The sequence below is a fragment of the Grosmannia clavigera genome (assembly GCF_000143105.1).
Source record: "Grosmannia clavigera kw1407 unplaced genomic scaffold GCSC_140, whole genome shotgun sequence".
Lineage (NCBI taxonomy): Eukaryota > Fungi > Ascomycota > Sordariomycetes > Ophiostomatales > Ophiostomataceae > Leptographium > Leptographium clavigerum.
In genome coordinates, this window is record NW_014040801.1 from 612,846 (window position 1) to 628,689 (window position 15,844).

Genomic DNA, 15,844 nt, shown 5'->3' on the forward strand with positions numbered 1-15,844 from the left:
ATGCAGCCAGGTTGATCTCCTAGTCATGCTCTGTACTCGTGCACGGTTGTGAGAGTGCTCGTATGTTAGACGCAGGACTGACGACATGTCCTGTCCCCGTCTCATCCGTATGCGATGGGAATATTTTTATGCACGAAATCGATGTGGACAAGAGCTCCGTAGTTCTCGGATAGCTCTCGGCTTGATTCTATAATAAACGCATTACCAGCGCGCCATATAGTCGATTGAAGGCACAAAGTCACTCATCATTCGTATTACCAATCATTGTCAATACGCAGTAAACAGCCGTTTAGTCATACTCGTAATCAGGGACACGTTTGCCGTCTCCTGTTCAAGGAGAGCCAGTCGCCTTTCTAATCGGTCGAGCACAATTTCATCCAATGGGATGGTCGAGAAGTCTGGTGTGTCTTACGAGTGCAAGCCTCTTTCGCAATGTGGAAGAACGGTGACATTCTGTGATTGCGATTGGCTGGTTGAGCTGTTTTAAGCATCCAATGACGCGGCTCATCGCCTTTCCCACCGGAAGTCCTCTGCATACGAGTACGGAGTACAGCGGCTCTCTTTTTCTTTTTCTATGCGCAGTTTGCGCGGCCGTTTCGTTCCGTATCTTACTGCTGTTGCCAGGGAGAAACATCAGTCTGTTTGAACTCCGATTCGCAGTCTCCAGCACGCAGTCATGCCACGCCTCGTATTGACCAATATCCTTCTTTCCTCACTTCGCCGGACAGCTTGACGCTGACAGTCACAATACGGAGCGCTGTCCCAGTAATCGTCGGGTATGTCACTCATCGGCTCTGCGTCGTACTCACTTGCTTATGCAGGTGCGTGCCCAAATATAACGAGATCGCAAATGGGGTGTAGTTCTGGTCACATACAACCTGTGGTAAGATAGCTGCACTACCACCAGGCCAATTCGTCACATCTTCGGTTTTCAACCAGTCAGAGGGATGGATTAAAATAGACGCAAGCACTTGTCAACCAAGTGTGGGCGGCATTTCTACGAGTACATCACACGTCCCCAACAGCTTGCATTGCGCATACGCAGGCGATTTGCATCTGGTCGTCTATCTCATTCGTCGGCTTTCTTGGCTAAAATCTGGCAACTTGGGACCAACTCCGCAAAACAAGCGCCGCATACTGCAGGTGGAAGTACGGAGTAACATAGGAGCCTATCAAGAGGTGCATGAGGTGTCCATAATAGTAAAACTCTGCAATTGTGTGATTTCCCTCTGGCGAGAAGCGGCCTTCGAGACATCCTAATCAGGGAACCTTATAGAGAGCGGCGCAGTTGGCGGACAAAGCGTACCAATTGGTGCAGCATGTGGCAGTATATTGTATAGAGGTCTTCTATTATTGCTATCACGATAGCAATATGTGAAAGGAGCTTAGCTTGTAGAGACCGAGCAGCCCTTTTCGAGTAATTTCGACACCAGCTTTTCCCATTTTCCGTACGCAGACCGTTATTCCTCGTAACAAGTCAAGTAACGTCCAGTCTAGGATATATATGAATTCATTGCTCCGTACTCCGTATAAAATTCGAGACAGTTAGCCCGGTGTAACAATCGGCGTATATTAACCAATGTTAGCTATAGCCATGATACAAACAGTAGATACGTGCATAAGATGTCTCGTAAAAGAGTTGTAAGGAATAGCATCTTTAGCAAAAAGAAAGTGCGATCTCAGATATTGATTCGCTCACGTTAAACTGTCGAGTAGACACCAGTTTGTACGAATTGGGAGCACAAATGAACAACCTTGTTTCTCATTGTCCAGACGGTAGGTTTGTGTAAGGCATGATACACGAAACTCCGGACAGAATACGGGGTCCTTATTGTCATCTGCCTCTCGTGCTCGCAGGCCTGCTTTAGAACTGGGGAGAGTTCCCGTTACGTCGAGCATTATCGTCCACCATTAGCACAACAAGTTCATGTCCAGACACGCAGCCGATTACTCCCGACGGCGAAATGTATATAGATTGCTCTCAATAGCAGTAAAATTGTTCAAGTACCACTCGAGAAATGAACTCCATCAAATATCTACGAACCGTGGTCAGAGAAGAAGAACCGATGAAACGCCATGCCCTGCTAGAATAAGAGAGAAACGAGTAGATAACGAGAGGAACAAGAAAAGCAAGAAAAAGGCCAAGAAAAGAACCAAAATCCACAAGAGGGACGACATCCCCAGCCACACGACCGTTGTGCCTTAGCTCCGTAGCGACTCAAGCCGGTTGCGCATCTGGTTCATCATGGCCTCAGAGTCCTCCTCGTCCTCGTCCTCGTCCTCCTCCATGGCCGATGGACCACCGGCAGCCATGGCGACGGGCTTGGCACGAGCAGCCTGGGCGGGGACAGCGGCAGCGACGGGCGGCACGGCGGCCGAGGCGGGCATGGCGGGCATCTGGCCGGTGGTGGCCATGCGGTCCTTGAGAATCTCGCCGAGAACCTTGTCGACCTCGGAGTCGGCCTCGACATCCTCGTCCTCGAGCAGCATGTCGCCATCCTCGGGCAGGATGTCGTTGGTCATCTCCTCGACGATGCCGGCCTTCATCAGCTCGACGCTCAGCGCCTGCATCGTGCCGGCCAGTTCGGGCAGGCGGATCAGGCTGTTGACGTCGTGCATGATCCCGACGCTGGCGCGGATGGAGCCCTCGATCTTGCGCATGGCAAAGGCCTCGCTGACCTGCAGCTGGACGCTGTTGAGCTGCGCCCGGCCCGTCACGAGGCGCGCGCTGGACCGCCGCGCCCGGATGAGCTCGCGGGCAAAGTCACGCACTTCGCGCTGGGCCTGCTTCGCGCGCGAGGGGTCGCGGTGCGCCCGCCGGTCGGCCTGCAAAATCAGGTTCTTGGCCTGCAGCTCGGCACGCTTCGCATTGGCAATGTCGCGGTCGAGCTTGCGGATGTTGGAGCGCAGCAGCACGTTGCACTTGCGCAGCTGCAAACAGCCACACGGGCCTGCATGTCAGCACAGAAGCCGGACGCGAGGCAAGCAGGCGCGAGCCCTGGAGAGAGAACCGACCTGCGCTTGAGGATCGGGCTTGACGAAGAGCGCCTTGAGCGACTCCATCGTGGTGACGCGTGTGGGAGAGTGTGTCGACGCTTTCGGTATATATGCCCGCTATCTGGCTGCGGGCAGTCAACTAGTGGTGGCAAGGCGCGGTTCGGGACTGGTGCTGCCGCCACACAGAGATCTTGGTTGGGTCGTCGTTTTCTCTTTCCGACGGCTGCCTGCGATCATGAGGTCGGGGAGACAGAGTGTAACGCACGGCCGCGGCTCTGAGAATGCAAAAAAAACTAAAAAAAACTGCCTCACATCAAGAGCCGGCGTGTCCGGCGTATGGTTTATCGCAAAGAGAGGCAGGTCGGGGCGACAGGTGTTGGGTCGTATGAACCTGTGCTGTCGTCTTGTGTTTCGCTGCTACACATTGCAATTACGACCCCATGAAGTTGACGCCTGTGGCACGTGGAGATAAGTGTTATCAGCCACCTTCGCCCCAGCACCAACATGTCGTACTTTGGACCAATCAGATCTGCCTCACAGTAACCAACTTAGCTGCTTACTCGTACATACGCGTTGACGCCCCTCTCACACGGCCGTTATCGTGTCGGGAAAGAACGACCGCTCCTTGCCATTCCTGGCAACCAGACCACCTCCTCTACGCGGTTAGGTCGATTGATAATGGCAGCCTTGCGGTGCCAGAGGCCAGACAATGGCCGTGGCGCATGGCGCCTCGGTTGTTGGATCCCTGAGCCCTTGTTTCGTCCGGCGCAAGATAAAACTGCATTTGTCCCATCGCCCCCGGCCAGCTGGATGCTTTTGCGGGGCAGCAATAAGAGACACCGGAGAACTTGGGAGATATGGGCGACCGCTAACCGCACTGTGGAGCAGGGCGCCTTCTTCGCCCCTCCTGCCCCCTCTCCATTGCGCAGGGCAGGAGCCTTCTGGATGCCGCGTCTGCTTGTCCAAAGCGAAAAAGACTCGTGCCTGCTCGATCGTTCCCTCTAGGCTGCTGCGCACTCCATCATCCTCGGCCAGCGATCGGCGCCGGCATTGCGCTCTGCCCTGCTCGCTGTCCTGTCCCAGATCAAAGGCGGGGTTTGTCCGTATCCATTACATCTAGCCTTGGCCAGACTCCGTGCTCGTACTGTGCTGCAGCACCTGTCTGCCTAGCAATTCCGTGTGGTTCGCTGGCTTGGAACAGCCCAGCCGCTGTATCTTTGCGGTTCCTTTAGCTTCCACCAGCCCCAGAGAAGAAAATCAAATGGGCCAGAAACCGAATAAATACAACGGGTCCACCATAGCAAACGTTGAAAAATCCACAGCCGCCTCACCATTGTTCTTTTCAGTAAGAGATAATTCGCTCCCTCCCACCCTTCCTCCCTTGTTCATTTGAGCATAAATATCATTTTTTGACATCTGCGAAAAATCTGACGACGAGGCCAGATCAATAAGGACCAAACATCTCCCCATCCTAACAGCTTCCGAGAATTTGTCCGCCAGCTTGACTAACAAGCTACACATCATGTCTGAGACTTACACCCCCGAAGGTGAGCAAGTGATGCAACTGCTACCCGGCGTCTTGCTTGGACCGTCGAGTCTTGCGGCGTAGTCGCTAATCTTGTCATACAGTTCTCTGGGCCCAGCGCTCGTCCACGGTCGACGCCTCCAAGAACTTCATCTACCTGACCATCATCGTCCCCGATGTGCCCAAGGACAAGTTCCAGCTGGAGTTGAAGCCTACCGGTCTGACCTTCACCGGCTACTCGAACACACTGAAGCGGACGTACCACCTTGCTCTGGAACTCTACGGCGAGATCGATGAGGCTGCCAGCCAGGTCAACCACACAAACCGTGACGTATCGCTGAAGCTTATCAAGAAGGAACTGAAGGAGGAGTACTGGCCACGGCTGCTCAAGGAGTCTAAGAAACTGCATTTCCTCAAGACTGATTTCGACAAGTGGGTCGACGAGGATGAGCAGAACGAGGCTGCCGACGAGGATTTCTCCAACTTTGGCGGTATGCCCGGCGGCATGGGCGGTGGCATGCCCGGTATGGGTGGAATGGGCGGCATGGGCGGCATGGGCGGCATGGGCGGTATGGGCGGTATGGGTACGTGATTTTCTGTCCAAAGACGAACAGTTTCAACCCTCCCCTCTCCCCTCCTCCCCTCCTAAACTTGGGGGTTTACCGCTAACTTTTGAAACAGGCGGAATGCCAGGTATGGGTGGTATGTCATGACTAACGCTTTGCTACTTTCTTTGTATACACCCTTGCGGTTGATCTCTTGCTAACATGTGCAGGTGACTTTGGCGGCATCGACTTCTCCAAGCTGGGCGGCGGCAGCGGAGATCTTCCCGACGACGAGGATGACGAGGATGATATGCCCGCCCTGGAGGGTGAGGAGGAGGAGGCCGATGAGGAAATCACCCCAGACGCCAAGGCAACAGAGGGTGCGGTGAAGGCCACGGAGGCATAAAGCATCGGAAGCCAAGTCAAGCTGAACTTTGATTGAACGATAAGGTCACGAGACAAGCGGCATCCCAGTCAACATACGAATGGGCTTCCATGTCGGAATCCAATTTACGCCTTCGTGCTCGTTTTTCTCGCTTGTACAATTGCAACGGAGAGTAAACGGTGTTTTGACCTGTAGCGAGGCAAAGAACGGAAAGAAAAGCAGGATCATAGCTTCTATAAATTAGATGCCACTACGGAATGGAGCCTGTAGAAATGGACAATGGGACTGATCAAACCCTTTTCGGCGGAGTGACATGTCAACCGTAGACGATGACTGGGCAGCAGGCCATACCAAGTTTCATATGGTTCGCATATTTAGTTAGCATCATCATCAGCCTTGGGTTGCTTTTAACGCTTGGCACAATCACAGCGATCGTATCTTCACTTGTATTTGCGGATGGCGAAAGGTTGAGTAACCGAAAAGCTGACCACATATAATAATATTAAAGAGTAAAACCCAACATACGACTTAAAAAGCAATACCACAACCATTCTAGTTCGTCGTTAATCCGCACTCCGCCTGCATATCCTCCACAAAAAAACCCAACCGCAACTCATCCATTCCGAGTCGATTGCCGATGAGCATAATTACATAATCTCATCGTCCATTGGGGCGTCGCCGTTGGCAGCGGGAGCAGGAGCTGCTGCACCATTGGCTGCTGCAGGAGCGGCGCCGTTGGCATTTGCGCTCGCACCGTCGAAGTAGTCAGCCATCTCCGAATCGAGCTCCTCGGCGGTCTTCTTCGCAGGTCGGCTGTTGCGAGCACGGCGTGCGGGCTTCTTTGCGCCGCCCTTCGCGTTGGTGGCATTCTTTGCCGCAGTCTTGTCCGATGCCGCAGACTTTGGCTGCGGCTTGGGCTGCGAAATGCGCTGGCCCAGCGGCTTCGGCTTCGGAATGAGCTCCGCCTTTGCAACCACGACCTCCACCTGTTAGGACAGCAGTTAGCACGCCAATCATTGATCAAACAGCCACGCATAATCCTCCACCTGTTCCTTACCTTCACAGGCCGGTTGTCGATAAGAAGACCGTTCAGTTCGGTAAAGGCCTTGCTTGCGCCATCGGCATGGTGGAAGATGACCGTGGCAATACCGCGGCTAACACCACCGGGGCCATAGGACAGCTCGACTCTCTTGACTTGGCCGACAGCCTGGTTGAAGTAATCCTAATGATGTGAGGTTGGTCAGCTGTTCCAGAAAAATATAAGCAAGCCGATATCGCCACGTCGAATCCGAAATCGTCCATTGTGCAAGACGCAACCCGCGCGGTCGCATCATTCTGACAAAGGGACAGTCCGGTAGCCCCGACAAAGGCGAGCGAGCAGAGCACAGCAAAGCAGTGAGCGCAGATAGGCGAAGCCGATCATACCCCCCTCCCACAAACAACGGTCGGAGCCATGCTATCCCATCGCACCTCACATGCGTACAACAACGTAATCCCAAGTGAACACCACCATTCTTCCCAGAGCCTTTCGTTTTTGAAACAACACAAACGTCCATTTCTGAACGTCTCTCAGTGTTTCAGAAAAGCCGTGTCATCCATCGAAATGACGCTTGTCTTCTCTCCAGAGTCGCTATCACGCTGGATCTGAAAAGAAAACAGGTTCCATCCTGGACATCTCGGCCAACCCCATTATGGATCCGTGGTAACGATGGTACTCTGTGATGACACTGGGACCGTTGGGGACTTTATCCATTATCGTTTTTTTAAATCCCAGCTTCTGCGATTCACTGCTTTTGCTTGCTCTCTGGTAGCGATTCGCTTCCTGGTGACGAGCCAGGAATGGATCACGCTCAGCATCCATGTGGACTTTCTCATCGATATAGTGACAGCCCAGTGATTTCCACTAAATGCCAGCGCCGGATGAACCGTTCTCAACTGCTTGCCAGGCAACGAGGTGACTGGTATCCGATATTGTGCGCGGCTAGGATAATCAAATACTCAACTACCAGATAGTGCCAAAAGAGCCACAGTCATAACAGGAAGGAGTCTGGGTGTCTCGATGGTCCAGCTTTGGAGCTTGTGTTTGTGGATGTGGACGCGCGCGAAACATGGTTGGTATGCATCAGAGGCAACCCATCTTGACCATAAAGTACAACGATGGCGCCGGCTGACGGTGCGATAGAAATGTGCCGACAATCCAAGAGGCTTGAAAACCTCATCGGAAACATACCTTGATCTGGGCCTCGGACACATCCTTGGGCTGCAAAATCTGTCAGCTTTTGCCACAAATTAAGGCAACGGCTAGAGTTATGAGATGTTCTTACCAGGTTGCTGACCACAATCTTGCTTTCGCCAACAACGCCAGTCCCCTTCTTCGGTACGGCCTTAGTGGCGGCGCCACGGACAGGCTTCGTGCTCTTCTGGATGCCGCCAGCGGGTGCCGGCTTAGCAGGGCCGGATTCACGACGTGTTGACCGACGACGTCCAGCAGTGCGGCGCTGGGTCGAGAGAATCTCGTCAAGGGTCTGGTCAAGCTTTCCCGACATGTTGATGGATTGTGATGGCAAGTGGTGTGATGATTTAATTTCTTGATGTGATTGGTCTGCGATGGACGCAAACAGAGATGACACTTTTGAAAAGCAGGGTTAAAAGAGAAGTCAATGTTGACTTGTTTGTGGATTGAAACCGAGATTATTAGTTGTTGCCTTCGGATGCAAAGAGCGTACTCGAAGAGAATGTGAATTGCGCGACCGTCAAGCTATGTGTTTCGGCGGTTTGGGAAAGACCAGGCACGTTATACTCAGTGTTGAAACGGGCAACACGAATGATAACAAGACAGAGAATGGAGGATAGAAAATCCGGAGATGGTCAGTGGAGAGATTTGTTGGGCAAACAAACTTCAGAGATGAAAGGACGGAAGGGAGGAAGGAAAGAAAAGGGGAAGCAACGCGGTGCGCGAGGCAAGGCAACAGCAGGGAGGGAGAATTGTGCTGGCGCGAAAAATGGAGGTGGCGCTACGCATGACTCTTCGGTCTAGCCTCTTTTGGATGTCAGGGTCCAGCCAATAGCGGGTCGATTTGGCAAGCATCTTCCCAGCGCGGCTCTTCCAGGACGAGTTACCTTTTCACAGCTTTGTTGAGTAAGTTTCGAGAAATTTTCTAGTATACTCGTACTTACGGAGTATTGAGATGGAATGTACCGTACAAAAGAGGTTTCGCTATGTCCACACGTAAGCTTCAGTGAATCTTACGTGATTATTTAGGCATATTGTTCTTCACGCAGTTTCCACGCAATTTAAGACAAAAGAGCAAGCAGCTGCACATCTATTCATACATGGTCTTGCACTTCGCGCAACAACATCTTGTCGATGTAGGATAGTCAATACATATGATGCGATTCTTTCGGCGCATCGCCGCGCGCCCGGAGCGTATCTTTTCTAGTGTCTGATCGGCCTAGTGTTTGCGGTGCTCTTGAAGCGTTGTCGTGAAAGCGCATGGCACTGCCCCATTCATCGCTTCATTCGCAATTGTGCTCCCCAAGCATTGGAATCACCTTGAAGCTGTGACTTTCCCGGATGCTTGTGTTTGTGATGTCGTTTTCAAGAACTTTGTCGCAACCGAATCTTCGTCGTCGGCATTGACCTCGAGGAAATGGTAAACAACAATTAATACCATCGCCGAGCAGCCAAGAAAGATGGCAAGGCTATAGAGGTCGTTGTCCGAGATCATACTGCAAGACTGGAAGGGCGGCGACTTGTGGTGGGTATTGCTTTCAGAGCTCTGTAATCTGCGAGCGAAAGGTCCGTTAAGCAAGCTATGCCAGAGAGATTACAAACACACTTAGACCGAATGCAGTGGACCTACAGTCGAGAGAGACAATTGTGGTCACAGATAGAGAGCTGGCAGTGCGGTGATGGCGTTTCTTTCGAGCTGGTAGGGAAATCGTCGCAGTGACATGTGTCGTCTTGCTGTTCACTAGTCGAAACACCGTGGCATATAATCTCACTAGAGATGCAGCTCTCATTTACGCGTATACAAACCACGTGACATTGCACATACTCAGTCGGCGTCATTTTCCCACCAGAAAAAGCCCACAAAACCCCACACGGCACCGCCTTCACGCCCTACCAGAAAAATCACTGAAAAATCCAGCGCTCATCAACGGCTCGCTTCAACGACAAGACATAACGTCTTTTTGCGGCATCTCGACTTTACGGACTACAAACCGAGCTGTGGGATTGAGGAGCCAATTAGGGCCTCCGGTTTCCTTGTGCTATTTTCCTTGTTTTGTCCTCTACATTCATTTAGCGATCATGCCTCCGAAAGCACAAGGCAAAGGTGGGGTGGGAGGGAAGAACGCGGCGGCGACAAAGCAGGTGGAGGACCGGACTTTCGGCATGAAAAATAAGAAGGGTGCCGTGGCCAAGAAGCAGATCGCTGCCCTGGAGTCCCAGCTGAAGAGCGGCGGAAATGCGGAACAAAAGCGAAAAGAGGCCGAGAAGGCGGCACGAGAGCGGGAGAAGAAGGCTGCTGAAGATGCTAAGCGAGAAGCCGACATGCTCTTGAGCAGACCGGCGCAGGTGCAAAAGGTTCCCTTTGGCGTCGACCCCAAAACGGTGGTGTGCATATTTTTCAAGAAGGGCAACTGCGAGAAGGGAAAGAAGTGCAAGTTTTCCCACGACTTGGAGATGGAGCGCAAGGTTGAGAAGAAAAGTCTTTACACAGACACCCGTGGAGATGAGGAAGAGGAGAAGAAAGTGGAGACGTCGGCCGACTGGGACGAGGAAAAGCTCCGGTCAGTCGTTTTGTCGAAGAAGGGCAACCAGCGGACCTCTACCGACAAGGTGTGCAAATTCTTCATCGAGGCCATCGAGGATGGCAAATACGGTTGGTTCTGGGTCTGTCCGAACGGCGCAGACAAATGCATGTACAAGCATGCGCTACCACCAGGGTATGTGAAGAGAGTGTGCACGACGGTCTGCGAAATGCGGGTGCTTTTGCTAACAGTAATTCTTCCCGTCACAGCTTCGTGCTCAAGACCAAGGAGCAGCGGGCGGCCGAGAAGGCGCTGTTGGACAAGTCGCCACTCAAGACGCTGACCCTGGAAGAGTTTCTGGAGTCAGAACGCCACAAACTGACGGGGCCTTCGACCCCAGTAACACCGGAAACGTTTGCGAAATGGAAACAGGACCGCATGGACAAGAAGGCTGCGGAAGAGCAGGCGCGCAAGGCGAAGGAGGCAACCGGTCGTGCGCTGTTCGAAAGCGGAAACTGGCGCAAGGAAGAGGACGACGAATCCGAGTCAGAGGACGATGACGACGATGGCGACGACGACGCATGGAATCTCGAAAAGCTGCGCCGGGAGACCGAGGCGTTACGTCAGCAAAAGGAGGACGAACGCTTAGCTTTGCTTTACCAAGGCGGCGGCGTGGGCATCCCAGTGCCACCCAGCCAGGAATCTACGGAGGCCGCGGTGTCAGCTGACACATGAAAGCCGCCTCGTCCGGGGGCTGCTTGATAACCATTGGTTGTTGCATGGGAGGCACTCGTTGTTCTCTTGGTCCTGCTGAAGGCGCCAGACAAATCAAACTAAGCGCCGATTCGACTCTGGCCGAAGCCGGCTGGGTCAGCTTGAAGGGTTTAGGAGGACTCGTCATCGTTCCATCATACGAAGAAAAGCACGTATGCACGCTGCGCCTGGTGGCCTAATGACACTTGCATAGGGAAAGCTGCTAGGGGGAGGGCATATTTCTTCTGTTTTCTTGTATTAGACACGATGCCACAACAGAATGTCGGGGCACAGAAAAAAGGGGAGACAGGCCGGCCAATGCCTTCTCCCGGCAAAGAAAATATTCTAGCTACCGGCTAGAGAGAAGGTACAAATATCATATATTGGACAGTGACCAATTCGGATTGGCAGTTTTGGTTGTGAGATACACTGGCTGGCTGGCAACGCTGAGCCACACACTATAACTAAAACTTCTCCACGTACGGACGCAGATCAAGCTCCTGCGTGAAGCCGGACCGATGCTGGTTATGGAGGTGCCAGTACTCGTCGGCGATCTGGAGGATGAAGTTAGCAAGTTCTGTATTTATCTGGAGGAGTTCGGTTTTTTTTAAACCTACCGCATCGGGGCTCAGTTTTCCGTCTGGTGCACCATTGTTGACAGCGTAGGCCTTTGTACGCGGAATGTCGATGACGGCATCGATTATGACATGAGCGACGTGCACACCCTGGGGATGGAACTCCCGCGACAGCGACTGGGTGAGTCCGCGGACGGCGAACTTGCCGGCAGCAAAGGCACTGAACCGGGCGCTGCCGCGGTTAGACGCCGTGGCACCGGTGACGACCAGCGTCGGTGGGATAGGCGAGTCTGGCACGGATGCAAGCAGCAGTGGCAGCGCGCTCTGGGCAAAGAAGTAGAGCCCACGGCTGGGCTTGTCAGAAGACAGAAGACGAGGCAAAGCAGGAGGCGTTAGGCAGGTCAAACATACGGATTCACGGCCAGAGCCAGATCGAATGTCTCGATGGTCGTCTCCAGGAACGGAGTGCGATGGCCAAGGGCGCCGCTGGCATTGTACACAGCAGCCGCAAGACCACTTTTGGCAAATGGCTCCTCCTTCTTCAGCTGGACAAAGGCAGCCTCGACCGACTTCTGGTCCGTGACATCGGTGGAGATGCCAATGGCTGTTCCTCCAGCCTTCTCGATCTCTGCCACGATGCTTTGGTAGCTCTCCGGCTTGCGTGCCAGCAGCGCCACGGGATATTTCTTTGCAAATTTGAGGGCAACAGAGCGGCCGGTGCCAGCACCGACGCCAGCAATGACAGCATAAAACGTCTTGGGAGCCATGACAGCTGAATATGGTAAGATACACTAGAGAGATGGTTGATTTGTGTGTGTTATGTGGAATATGCTTTACTGCTCCGCTGGACGCCGGGACTGGGCAGCTTTATACATTATAAAGCCAAAGTCATCCCGAGGCTGTATTTGTGTATTAATAATGGTAAAGTGCCTGCCCGCATACGCCATCTCTTGTGCCATCCCGATCTGGTCTCGTTCTCAGATGGGCAAAGGTGGGGAGGGAGGCGGAGACTGGGACGTTCACATAATGCACGTGATGCATAGCTTAAAAGATGGTCCGTGCACATTGCTGTCTAATTCGAACGCGACAGAAAATAATGCGTGTCGACTAGACGCAAAAGACACAACAGCGGCGTTGCCGGCATTCTCAAAGAGGAGAGGAGGTAAGCCGTTAGAAGAGTGTCCAGAGGTACGCCTGTGCTTTCGCATCTTCAAAATCCAGCTATTTAAGGGGTGGGCACTGGCCGGGCTACCAGAATACCAGGTGAGCTGACGGCATCAACTGTCTCACGGACGTTGACACGGGCGCGTTGGCCTTGCAGCAAGGCTCCAGTTCTCCATTGATTGGAGCCCTGGGCCTTTCTTGACGCATTTGGCTGTCTGGGATACAACCTGCTGCCGTCTGGCCGCGCCCTATGCCGATCGGCGCCAGGATGTCCAGGATGTCCAGCACGCTTGATATGTGGTTGGGGCGAGCACGAAACGGGCTGGGCCTGACTCGCCTTTCTGAAGCCCCCCAAGTCGAAGCTCCTCAGCCAGACGGCGAGGAGGAGGACCACCAGCTTGCTGTCTCGCAGCAGCTTCTCGGCTCGCAGTCACGTCCGCAACATGATCAGTCTCGGCTGCCTGGTAGCCCTGTCATGACTTCTCGTCCGATGTCTTCATTCGTGGCCAGCGGCCAAAGTGCAGTCCATGCACAGACATACGTGAAAGTCAAAATCCCCCCTTTACATTCGAGGCCACTACAATCTCAGATCAAACACTACAACCTCTCTTCGGAGCACAAACAACGGGATACACCAAAGCAGAACATGGCGACCGAGTCAAAAGTGAAAGCAGCTGCGCGGTCCTATGAGGACGAGCTGGACACATATCCTCTTCCCCAGGTCATGTCTGATCTCGACACAAGATACCCGGGTCAGAGCACGAACTCGGGGCTAGCACAACGGGCTCCAGCCGGGACGCCCCTGTCCGTGACGAGATTCACACCACCACAGAAAAGCAGCGGCAGCCACAGCGGAGCAATAGCGGAAAACCTACTGGTGGTGGGCATTCCGGCCACCCCGAAAGCACCGGTGCCGCTCACTGCGACAGGTCGAAGTCCCTTTACAGTATCGATTCCGCCGCTGTCAGCAGAACGCCTCAGAGAATTACCGAAACCGTCGTCGCCTGTAGTTGCCGTGGGCCGCCGCACTAACACGGTGGACAACAATAACTCCCGCATACGAGGCGGCCGGCCCAAGGGCTGGAGGCCGGGCATGTCATATAGAGAGGTGGCGCTGCGCAATCTGGGTGTTGACGGTGACGCGACCTCAACCGTGCTCCTCACGCCACAGAAGAAGTCGAAAGACCCAGCACACCGAATGCCGAGACAGCGCAGGATCGCGGGCAGCCAGAAGCCGAACTACGTGCTGAAGCGGAAAGGACGGCCACCGCTGCTGTCGATCGAGGCGGTGCAGCGGTCCATCTTTCTCAACAGCAAGGCGGTCTTCAGGCCCTTTCTGTGCGAGTGGGCCGGGTGCCGGGCTGAGCTGCAAAACATGGCGACGCTGCGAAAGCACGTGGTCGTAGTCCATGGGCGGGCAGCTAAGTGCTGCTGGCGGAAGTGTGCGGAACGGACGATGCCGCCGGCCTTACCTACGACTGGAGCAGGTGGCGAGGGCGAGACCCTGATGGAACACATCGAGTACAACCACTTGGCCCCGGCTGAATGGCACCAGGGCGACGGGTTTGCCAATAGCGGCTGCCTGGGTCCGCCGGCACTCAGGATAGGAGCCAGAGCAGAGGATGGCGGCCCGGGCCATCTCGCCACGGTACACCTGCCACGGTATCTACTCGACGAAGAGGGCAACCAAGTGACACCGCTATTGCAAGACCCGCTGCTGGAGCCGGCGGCGTTATCGCGGTCTAGGGCAGAGACGATGCGGCGGCTGCAGGATGCGTATCGACAAATCCGGCGACAGCGGGGCCCATAGGCCAAGTCGGGGGCGTCTGGGGACGATCTCTGCTGGAGCGAGCGCAGTAAGATAGGACAGGATATGATACGAAACAAATGTACGACTAAGACAGCAAATACGGAGCAAGATACAATGCAACGCAATTTCAATGTCTTTGGTCAGAGCCGAGTTCTCCGTGCTGTCCCACGACTTATGGAGACAAACTGCATAGCGGCCCTAATTAGGCATAGCCAACTCGCTAGGATCATCGCGCAACAGGCACGCGGAGACAGAATGAAGTCGAAAGTGGCGAGTACGAGTACGACGTAAGAACGAGTATGGCGGCTCCGCACATTGCGCATGACAGGTCGTCCGGAAAGCAGCCATTTGCCAGACGTACGAGTGTGGCCACTGCCCCTGTCCTGGCTGACTTGGGGTCGCCTAGAACACAAGGCTCCGCTTGGATCGGCAAGCTACTTTCCGGTAATGCGGTCCGCGCATAAAATGCAACTTATCGCGATAACCAACGAGACCATCACTGTCCTCGTTGAGCCGATGTCAAGGCCGGGCACTAAACATATTACAAAATAGAATATGTATCGTGCTCGCACTCATCCCACTCTTCTTGGCAGTGGGAAAGGTGTGCAAACTGACGTCATCCCGTCGAGGCTGTGCACTGAGAGGCATTTTCCGGACGATTCTACCGTGCTGGGAATCAAACCCGCACTCGACTAGATAGTGCTCCGTAAATCGATTTGTCAGCCGATCATGCGCGGCCACAACCGGACACGGCGGCTTACTCCCATAGGAATGCTAGACTTATGCTTGACCGAGACAGGGCATTCCGCGTTGGGAAAGTGCGCCAAAACGTACCCTACTACGGAGTATGTATGCTCCTAACAAAGCAAATCGAGGGGGAAACACGTGGTGGAAAGCTGCTAGAAAGCCGACAGCATAGAAATGCTAAAACTGCCTCAAAAGCACACCATCGCCTCTTAGGGGATATAGCAAGGGAATGGGGGGGAAGCGGGAGGGAGAGCGATAGGATAGCGCGCTTGAAAAAGCTTGGCTCGCTGACCGAAAAAAGGAGTTGGGGTACGGAGTCGGAGTGATTGGCGCAGCATTTTTTTCACAGGTCGTCGGCCTTTGCTGTTCGTAAGATACATACTCCGTACGAGTTAAGATACTACATTTTTGCCCGCTGTGGCCATTACGCGTACAAGGCAGCAGCGGGCCAGACGGGTTCTCTTGCTCACTAAGCGGACAGCAGACTCGTATCCATCCGCTAGCCGACAACGTATCGATATTTTTAAATTTACGGGGTATAATTTCTTCATCCTCAGCTCTCTGCACAGAGCGTGCAGCGCAGATAGC

The 15,844-nt window shown here is 53.8% G+C and overlaps 6 protein-coding genes across 6 annotated transcripts; 3 read left to right on the forward strand and 3 right to left on the reverse strand.

The window, feature by feature from the left end:
* Positions 1–2,202: 2,202 nt before the first annotated feature.
* Positions 2,203–3,063, reverse strand: CMQ_1752 (snf7 family protein; the record flags this gene model as incomplete). The annotated part of the gene is made up of 2 exons (XM_014318831.1): positions 2,203–2,931; positions 3,016–3,063. 2 exons carry the CDS (start codon positions 3,061–3,063, stop codon positions 2,203–2,205), a joined length of 777 nt encoding a protein of 258 aa, XP_014174306.1.
* Positions 3,064–4,519: 1,456 nt separating this feature from the next.
* On the forward strand, positions 4,520–5,473 carry CMQ_890 (hsp90-binding co-chaperone; the record flags this gene model as incomplete). Its single annotated transcript, XM_014317969.1, has 4 exons — positions 4,520–4,544; positions 4,627–5,106; positions 5,204–5,224; positions 5,298–5,473. The coding sequence occupies 4 exons, from the start codon at positions 4,520–4,522 to the stop codon at positions 5,471–5,473; spliced, it is 702 nt and encodes a 233-aa protein (XP_014173444.1).
* A 626-nt stretch (positions 5,474–6,099) lies between these two features.
* On the reverse strand, positions 6,100–7,998 carry CMQ_701 (RNA annealing protein; the record flags this gene model as incomplete). The annotated part of the gene is made up of 4 exons (XM_014317780.1): positions 6,100–6,438; positions 6,510–6,674; positions 7,683–7,712; positions 7,777–7,998. The coding sequence occupies 4 exons, from the start codon at positions 7,996–7,998 to the stop codon at positions 6,100–6,102; spliced, it is 756 nt and encodes a 251-aa protein (XP_014173255.1).
* Positions 7,999–9,764: 1,766 nt separating this feature from the next.
* Positions 9,765–10,942, forward strand: CMQ_1033 (ccch zinc finger DNA-binding protein; the record flags this gene model as incomplete). The annotated part of the gene is made up of 2 exons (XM_014318112.1): positions 9,765–10,402; positions 10,477–10,942. 2 exons carry the CDS (start codon positions 9,765–9,767, stop codon positions 10,940–10,942), a joined length of 1,104 nt encoding a protein of 367 aa, XP_014173587.1.
* Positions 10,943–11,424: 482 nt separating this feature from the next.
* On the reverse strand, positions 11,425–12,302 carry CMQ_1480 (short chain dehydrogenase reductase; the record flags this gene model as incomplete). The annotated part of the gene is made up of 3 exons (XM_014318559.1): positions 11,425–11,514; positions 11,578–11,884; positions 11,947–12,302. 3 exons carry the CDS (start codon positions 12,300–12,302, stop codon positions 11,425–11,427), a joined length of 753 nt encoding a protein of 250 aa, XP_014174034.1.
* Positions 12,303–13,345: 1,043 nt separating this feature from the next.
* CMQ_1583 (uncharacterized protein) lies at positions 13,346–14,509 on the forward strand (the record flags this gene model as incomplete). Its single annotated transcript, XM_014318662.1, has 1 exon — positions 13,346–14,509. The coding sequence occupies one exon, from the start codon at positions 13,346–13,348 to the stop codon at positions 14,507–14,509; it is 1,164 nt and encodes a 387-aa protein (XP_014174137.1).
* Positions 14,510–15,844: the final 1,335 nt, after the last annotated feature.